This window comes from Saimiri boliviensis, chromosome 4, assembly GCF_048565385.1.
Source record: "Saimiri boliviensis isolate mSaiBol1 chromosome 4, mSaiBol1.pri, whole genome shotgun sequence".
Classification (NCBI taxonomy): domain Eukaryota; kingdom Metazoa; phylum Chordata; class Mammalia; order Primates; family Cebidae; genus Saimiri; species Saimiri boliviensis.
Window position 1 is genome coordinate 43,622,908 of NC_133452.1, and position 9,430 is coordinate 43,632,337.

Consider the following 9,430-nt stretch of genomic DNA (forward strand, 5'->3'; position numbering starts at 1 on the left):
ATAGTGCTGCAATGAACATACGTGTGCATGTATCTTTATAACAGAATGACTTACATTACTTTGGGTATATACCCCATCTTTTTTCTTACAATATTTACCCTCCCCAACAGAAAAATTCAAAATAATCCAAACAGGAAAAAATATTATCACTTAGTATTACTTTTATTGGGAAAATTTTTAAAGCAACCTGAATAAAATGAAATTGTTAAATTAATTATGCTAGAGCTAATCAATGAAAAATATTATGTAGCTATATTAGAGATAGAGGCCAAGTAACAACTTATGCCTATACTGACACTATCGGGTGAGAAATACAAGCTGCGGAAGAATTACAACAGGGGGAAACAAGTACATGAAAACAAGACTGGAAGGCAGCATCCAAAATTTAAGTCATGTCAAGGAAGAACTGCAAATTATTTTTTCTTTTTCTGTTTTCCAAACTTCTGTAATGCACTGATAAACTACAGTTTTATGCAAAACACAGAGCTCATAAATTCACAGTCTTACACAATGCACAATTTCAAATTTTAAAATGATTCTCAATATGAGTCCAAAATTCTGCTAAATTCTAATTCTAAACACAGCTCACGAATGGAGGACAGATCTTTTTTGAGTGAAAAGACAGATACAAATTATGACCAACTGTTGACTGAAAATTTAAAACAAATAAAAAAACTAGAAATAAATCTAAATTGCTTAACAAAACCACAATTTTTCCCAAAATATCCTGTTTATTCCATTGCCTATAGAAACAAATACAAGTATTTATAAATTTATAAAAATATAAATTTAACATATGCACTTCTTCTCTTCAAACCCAAGCTCTATTTCTAAGTATACTCTACATGGTCTAATGAAAATTTAACTTACCTTTCCATAAGTTTCTTGAGTGCTGGCGAACTGACCTCCAAAAAGTGAAAGCAAAGACTTTATTTCCTATATTGAAAATATTACAGAGAAATACATTTTAACAAAAGGAACTAAAAATCTACTAAGGGAGACAGTAATTACATGACTAAATAAAAAAGGCATAGGATGATGATCTAACTGAGGCCTTTAAGCTTCAACAATTACAATTAAAATTACAATTTAGGATTCAGAAAAAAAATCTAACAGTAAAAACCATAAGTAATTTCTGAGAGATTTTAGACAATACAAGGGTTACCAAACACTTGATTAGAAAATGCCTTGATTTTGAAAAGGAAAAAAACAGATTACATGAAGTGCAGATTAGTAAGTCTGACACTTGATGAACAAAATTAAAATGAAAATTAAACAAATCATTTGAAGATATTTGGAAATTAAAAAATAATCAGCCAGGGCATATCACTGTGTATTCATTAACCACAAATATACCAAGTTAACCTCCACCTTTCTGCATAAAATTACAGAACTAGAAAGAGAACTAACATAATAGATACTTTAAAAGCACAATGCATGTGGAGTTGAAATCTATCCAGATAGTGTTTATTTGAAGCAATCACTTTGTACTGATAAACCCAAATAATTACAAACTTTACAATTTGTATGACTAACAAGTTATCTCCTTAAATCACATAAAACAGGTAGAATCACATTCCTCTGTGTGGGTCTTATGGAGAACGTAACCTAATGAGAGGTAGGTGTCCTACTGCTGGCTGCCTACTGTCCCCTTTCCTCCCAACCAGAAAGAAGAGCCTTTAACACCAAGCCCACTATAAGGTACAGCCATCAAAAGGGAAAATATACCCAGATCAGCAAGCCTCCCACTCCAAGATTAAAATGAATGAGAAGTTCAAGCTGCTAGTGCCATTTTTATTTTTCTTTGTCTATGCAACAAATCATTGTATTTAATTCAGTGTTAGAAGGGGCTGAATTCAGTCCAATCAGATGGATCGACCAAGAACTATCACAGACTACTGGCAAATCAGTGAAGGCAGCCCAAAGGTTATTTTGCAACATGGAAAACACAAATCTGAATACAAGACATTATGAGACTTAGAAGTCAAATAGACCATAATCTGATTTTCAGATCTTCCAAGTACTAGCAATGTGGCTTTATACAAGAATCTTAAATCCTCCAACTTTTCATTCCTTCAAATGTAAAACAGGAATCATAGCTACCTCATCAGGTTAGGTGAACTTGAAAGAGAGAAGCACAGAACCTAGGCAGGTATTAACGGAATCAAGAAGTCAACCAAGACTGACAGAGTTATAACACTTCAAAGACAAAAAACAAAGCTATAGATTAAGTTACTTGATCCTGCATGATGGTGGTTTGTTCTATATTAAAGTATATTGCAAAGTCAGCTTTACATTTAAAACATCCAACTGCAACCAAGTTAAAACACCAAAGTTTGCTGCTCCTAGAATATACTGTTAAAAATTTGCAATAGGTTAAAACACAAAGATCCTAAGAGTTAGGCAGTGGAAAAAGCAAAAGATTAAAGTTTTACGGCATAGCATTATCTCTATGACCCAAAACTTAAGCAGCCACCTAAAACTGAGAACAAATGGATAACACAAGTTTCAAATTGAAAAGCAAAACATGTTTAAAGTACTTCATCAACCTACTTGGAAAAAGCAAAACACAAAATGTTCATTAATCTTACGGCAAATTCAACTTTCCAGTTGAGACTCTTTCTACATTAGGAATAAAAAAGAATTTATATTGAACACCAGATATAGAAATGTGGCATGATCTGGGGTAGGTGTGATGCATTAATTCTATGAGCTTTTCTGTTATTTCAGCTACTTGCTTTTTCATTCATTTAAAAGGTTGCTTCAGAACAAGCAATAAAACCCAGGTGTGACCTTTAGTAAACATTACTTAATACAATAAGTACTACATTAAGAAGCTGCCAACTATAATTGGTCCCGATTAACTCTATCAGAGGTAAAACTGGACCACACTTATATTCCTAATCTCTCATTTTAATTCATAAAGGCAGCCATTCATTACAGGTTCCTTGCTTAGCAGTTCTAATGCAGTAGATGGACCCAAAACTGTAGACTGTCCTTTGGATTGCCTTCCCCAGAAGGGATCCTATAACACTGATTTTAATATTTTAAGCTGCCAGGTGTGGTGGCTCCCATCTGCAATCCTAGCACTTTGGGAGGCTGAGGCGAAGAGGTAACTTGAGACCGGGAGTCGGAGACCAGCAACATAGTGAGATGCCCCACCCGCACCCACCCTCAGTCTCTGGTCAACAACCAGTCACTGCAAAAAAATTAAAACATTAGCCAGGCATAGTGGTGCACCTGTGGTCCCAGCTACTCAGGAAGCTGAGGTGGGAGGATGGCTGGAACTTGGGAGTCTGAGGCTGCAGTGATCGTCATGCCACTGCACTCTAGCCTGGAAAACAGAGAGAAAACTGTCTAAAAAAAAAAAAAAAAAAAAAAAAATTTAAGCAACTAATATGTGCAAGTCACAGAGTTATATAAAAATACATACACATTTATCTTAGGGAAATTAAGATCTAGTAGAACGAACAAAACAACCTCACAAATGAAACTTACAGTGTAAAACAGTACATGTTGTTAAAGAGGTAAAAGCAAAATTAGAGTACAAGAGAGGAAAAGATTACTTCAGTTTGAGAAGTAAGGTTTCATGGAAACTGACTTAATCCCTGAAAAAAATCTAACTCAATAACAGAAGAATTCAACTTGCAGGGATGGCAAAAGAGGTAAAAGCCTCCTGCTGCAAAGAACTATAAAAGCTGGCCATGTAACTGAAGACATAGAAAGATAACAAAAATTACCGAACCAACATCCAGGAGAGGTCAGAAATTCCCAGGTGGAGCCACTTTTTCCCTGAGACATTTACCAGTCCAAAAACAGGCACTCACAAGATGGAAAGGGGAAAAAGAAAAAAAGGCCACCCAGGGGGAGAAAAGGATACTTGATGAACCACCTAGTTTACATTAGGATGTCAAAAGCTACACTTGGTGAGTATGTGGGAATCAGAATACAAACAGAGCTTAGCTCCTGAGAATGAGTTAAACCAATCCTAGACTCCTCATGCTCCTATGAGTTCCTATCTTCTTCAAGAAGATGTACATCATCCCAGACCTCCAATTATTTTTTTAAATAAATTTTCAAATACAACATCTGGCATGTATTTAAAAAACAGCCCCGCACATATATGAAAGAGAACCAAAAGAAACAACAGAAACAGACCCAAAGGATCCCTTTTATCATATACTTTAACATAATTACACTTTCCATATTGAAGGGGATTAAAGAAAAAATTAGAATTTTGGCAGAGGAGGAAAAACTACAAAAAAGGAAATCGCTGATCTGAAAAATAATCACGTAAAACATATAAAGCTAAAAAAAATAAATATGTGCTTAACTCTAAAGGAATACTTACTAGGTACGAAACAATAGATGAGAAATGGGAAACACCCAAACCAGACTAAAGTGAGCACGGGGAGCAAAAGTGAAAGCAGGAATTCACGGAATAATGAGTCAGTTTTGGCAGCACTAACGACTAGGTGGGAAGTGAGAGCACAAAGGAGAGAACCATGCAGTGTTAGACCTGGAATGCTTGACTATAGATTTTCATCTTAAGAAGAACGAGAATGTAAAACAGAACAGAGTTTTTGGAAGAATAAACTGGCACAAGGGTAATGCACTAAGAAGAATTTACAATGGAAAGAAAAAGGAAAAATCACCAAGTAATCAGGTTGCTATTCTGGAGGCCACAGTCCAACCACTCCATTGTCACTGCACTGCCTTACTTTAGGCAGTCACACTCCTGAGCCTCTCTAGTTCTACTCCAGTATTCTCTAAGTGGGATCTTTTCTCTGGCACTTCAGAATTATCTTTCTAAAACACAAATTCTTACCACCTCTCTGACCTCAATGCCCACTACTTCATCCTCCCTCCCCAAACCTCATAACCATCACACTTCTGTGCCTTTCAGTCTGTTTCTGTTTCTCGCAGAAGTGGTCTTTACAATCCTCTTCACCAACAGAACATATCCTTTGTCAATTAAGACTTAATTAAAAATTACTTCCTCCATGAAACTCAGAACATTAATACTGAATCAATGCCACAATCTTCCTTCATGACTCCTAAGGCCAATGAGTTCAGCACAACTGAAGTAAATCACAGAATCTTAGCATGATTACAGATCTGAGACCTTCACCTTCAGCTTTTTCAGCATTGCTCTAATACCTATGTTCTTCACTCGTTTTCCTCCTTGTCAACTCTCCTCTTTGCTCTCAATGAATATTTCAAGTTTTACTATTTGTCTCAATTTCCCCATTCAACTGCTGGCCCATCATCTCTCAAGAAATAACTTCCACTCATTCATTACCTAGAAAACAAGCCCTCAGGTAACTACTCTACACCCACCCTAACTTTCTTTGTCCAATTTCCCCTCTTACTGAAAAGAGATGCCCTTTTATCCCTCTCTTCCCGTGAGCCTACCAATACACTCAAGCTCAATCTCTGCTCAAACTCATTCTCTTCATGGGGAGAATTCGTCTTTGACCATAGGTCCCCCTCAAACTGTTAACCCATTTCTTACGCTCTGGCTAAGGGCACTCAGTCTATCCTATCTTCCCTTCCTCATTTTCCAGTGACCACTAAACCAAGCCATCCGGCTTCTCCCACTAAAACTTAACATATCAGCTTTAGCAAAAGTAACCAATTAATTACCTTCTAATCCAGACTATCAATGAACATTTTTTTCATTCTTTTCTAACTAAAAAACAATTGCATTCGACATTTTCCATTTGTCCCTGCTTCCTAAAATTTTACCCTTCTGATTTCTGTGGTCTCACACCCTTCTGGCACTTGCTCATCGTCTTCGTGGCCTCCTCCGACTTTCCTTTAATATCAATACTTCCAAGCACCTATACTTGGTCCACCACTCTTTTGACCTTACCCTTTGAGTAACTTCATCCCTTCTCCTAATTTTCATATGCAGAAGACTCCCAAATATTTCTCACTCGTCCAGATCACTCTGCCATACTCTATGCATATTCATATATCCACTGCCTCTTGGTCATCTCAGGTTGATGTTACATGAGCACATCAAATTCAGTGTAAACAAAAGTTAAATCTTACATTTGCCTATGTTCTCTATTTTAAATGGAGACACTCCTACCTATATCCACCCAGAAGTCATACCTGACTGGTGCCCCTTTCCCACATATTCAGTCAATTCAGCCCTAATGACTGTATGACCTAAATATTCTCCCAGTCTGTCCCACCCTCTTATTCCTTAACCTAAGGCAGACCTTCTTAATCTATTAACAAGACTATGCCAACAGACTTTTTTTTGAGACGGAGTTTCACCCTTGTTACCCAGGCTGGAGTGCAATGGTGCGATCTCGGCTCACTGCAATCTCTGCCTCCTGGGTTCAAGCAATTCTTCTGCCTCAGCCTCCCGAGTAGCTGGGACTACAGCTAGTGTCCAGCTAATTTTTGTATTTTTAGTAGAGACGAGGTTTCACCATGTTGACCAGGATGGTCTCGATCTCTTGACCTCGTGATCCACCCGCCTCAGCCTCCCAAAGTGCTGGGATTATAGGCGTGAGCCACCGCTCCCGGCCCCAGACTCTTAACTAGTCTCTGGCTCAAGTCTTATTCTTTTCAAATCCATCTTCCATAGTGTTGTCAAACTGATTTAATTTTTTGGTATCTTTTTTACTTAAAACTCTTCAATAAATCCCCTTTCCAAAGTTCCAGGGTATTCAAGGCTTTCATTTTCTGGCCCCTGTCTACTTCCCCTGTCCTCTTCTTACCACTCTCTGCCACATATCTAGTGATCCAGTAATAATAATAATTGTAATTCTAATTCTTACCAACGTTATTTTGTCCTTCTACGATGAAGTGCTCAGCCCTGAGTCTGAACAGTAAGCTCCTAGAGGGCAGACGTTGTTTACGTCATCTTTAGAAGCCCAGCGTACGCATCTTCGACTGCGTGCACCCTGGGAACGTTTCTTGAATAAAACACTCTTCTCAATTTCTCCATCATCTAATCCCCACCACCAACGCCTCCACTGAATTGATCCGCAGATTATGATACTTAAAACAGCAGCCTGAGCATTTGTTAGATGTCTCTATCCTCCGCGAGGCGAAGAGCTCCGGGAGTGAGAGGACCGGTCATATTCACCTGCCTAACTCCGGTACTTGGCACACGGGCAAAAGAATGAATGAAAACGTTTAAGGAAGCCGAGGGGTTCGGTCTCGGACTTCTGTCACACACTCCCACCGCCAAACTCACCCCGCCCGAGGACCGGGGACGCATGACCCGCCCTGACCAGCGCAAACCCCCGGAATCCCAACACCCTCCAGCTATGCAGATGACCTCGACCCACACATCCACTCCACTCCAGCGTCCTCTCCAGTCGGAAGTTGCGGAGGGCGCTCGGGACTCACCGGCAGACGGAACTCCAGGTGCTCCTGCGCCATGAGCAGCAGATACCTGTTAAGGGTACACGGCGCCGCCATTGCAGCTGCCCGCCGTGCGCCTGCGCGGCTCGCGCGAAGTCCCGCCTCTTTCTCCCTCCCAAAGCCAAGTCTCCGCAGAGACGGAGCCTGAAGGACCGGAAGCGGAAGCTCGGCGAGGCAGGCGCTGTCTGTGCGTTTTTTGTGCGCGGAGTCCGAAACGGTGGTCGCTGTTGAGGGGCTTCCTGACCTGGGAGTGCCAGGTGGTTGCGATAGTTCAGCGCTAGTAGCTGGTGGGCGGGGCCCGCGTGGTTTTCAGGAGAAGCGTGTGATAAGAAGACTGTATTTCCCAGTGATCTTCCCACTTGGAGTGTACTTCCAGCTTTCTCTACAACGCTTCAAATCCTGTTCTTCAAAACTGGACTGAAATTTCACCATTTCCTTGCAGACTTGTCTAACCAGCACAGCCTTCGGGCACTGATTTAGCTGGTCATTTAACACTTAGTATACTTTTCGTATTTATGTAACGACTTTTCGAGAGCACATGCCTTATAAAGCAAGTGGTCTGAGATAATCTCTTACGGTTCACTCTATCCTTAACAAAAACCAAAAGAATATCTTCCTCAAAGTACGGCATAATTCTTAGGTTGTGTTATCTGTCAGACCTAAGACTAAATTCACAACCATAAATTAAAACTTGGAGAAAGTTCACACTGGCACAGATTTCATAGTAACAGTTTATAAAATATATTTTAATTGCATATTCTACGTATATATATGACTTTTTTTTTTTCTTTTTGAGAGAGTCTTGCTCTGTCACCCGGGTGAGTGCAGTGGCGCAGACATAGCTCACTGTAACCTTGAACTGGGCTCAGGGGATCCTCCCACCGCAGTCTCCCAAAGTGCTGGAATTGTAGGCTCAAGCCCTCCCTCCGGGCTGTTTCTGCTCTCGAGGGTACTGAGCCCTTTGCCCTATTAAGATCTATTTCTTTCGCATTCCTCTGTGGTATTGCACAAGATGCAAAAGAGTATCTGGCATATCCCCAGCAGCATGTGCCAGAAAAGTAGTTGATGCGTAGTGTAGTGATTAAGAACACAGGTTGTGGTGTCAATATTAGATTCAAACCTCATTTCCACCATTTACCACCTATATCCTTTTCATTTCTCTGAAGCCGAGTTTTACTAAAAATGGAAAAACTGCCTCCTGCAAAGGACTGTTACAAGGATTAAGTGGAATAATGTTCATAAAGTGTTGAATATAACATCTGGCATAGTGAATGGGGCCAACAATTGGCACTTGAGGACATTTTTCTTCTCTTAAATCACATGAGAATTTTTGTCAGCAAGAGATCTGTTTTTGTCAGGAATATGTCTCACTTGTGCTAAGTCACTCTCAGAAGCATAGATGTCTCTTGACCCCAAAACTTCAGAAAAGCGGATAAAAGTACTTTGAGACAAGAAAAGAAAGTTGTTTACTATTTGAGAAAAGAGGCTAAGGTTGGGACAGAAAACCAATGAAATGGGGGAATGATGTGCAGTGCTTGATATGCCCCATCCCCAGAACTTGTCAAATCTTCAGCAAAATTACCAAACGTATGGTATTTTGATGGGGGCAACGTTATATAGAATATCCAAGAAATGCTGATTTTTATGCCTGGATTAATATGATGCCATATAGAGGCAATAAATGAGACTACAAGGCCTGGAGAAGCCAAATGAAACCAGATGTCACTGATTTTTCATCTAGCACCTTTGTGCTACAGTTCAAGACTAAATCTCCGCCTCAGAAATAAGCAGGTGAGTATTTACATCACGAATCTAAATTGTTGGATACATGGTCTGGGGAAGTAGAGATTAACCTTGCATAGGCCACTAAAGTTAGTATGGAACTACTGTGACATCTATTAAACTGCCTTTCTAGGACCCAGAGCCAGACCTGTTCAAAGTTTTTGAACTTTTAAGAGTGCAGCAGGAGAGTAAGGACTTTGGAAGTTTGTGGTCAAACTAACATCCAGAGATTTGCTTTTTTTTTTTTTTTTTTAACTGT

At 39.6% G+C, this 9,430-nt stretch overlaps 1 protein-coding gene across 8 annotated transcripts in view; it reads right to left on the bottom strand.

Moving 5' to 3' along the window:
* Positions 1–7,484, bottom strand: part of TRMT11 (tRNA methyltransferase 11 homolog) — a 291,709-nt gene extending 284,225 nt beyond the window's left edge. For 7 of the 8 annotated variants that reach the window (XR_012517189.1, XR_005578891.2, XR_012517190.1 and 4 more), the window contains exons 1-2: positions 7,375–7,484; positions 871–936 (exon numbers count right to left, since the gene is read on the bottom strand). Coding sequence is in view for 4 of the 8 variants with exons in the window: in XM_074397506.1 (XP_074253607.1) it covers positions 871–936; positions 7,375–7,446 (138 nt within the window). In the remaining 4 variants the exon portion in view is untranslated. The other variant, XM_074397507.1, reaches the window with a different exon arrangement.
* Positions 7,485–9,430: the final 1,946 nt, after the last annotated feature.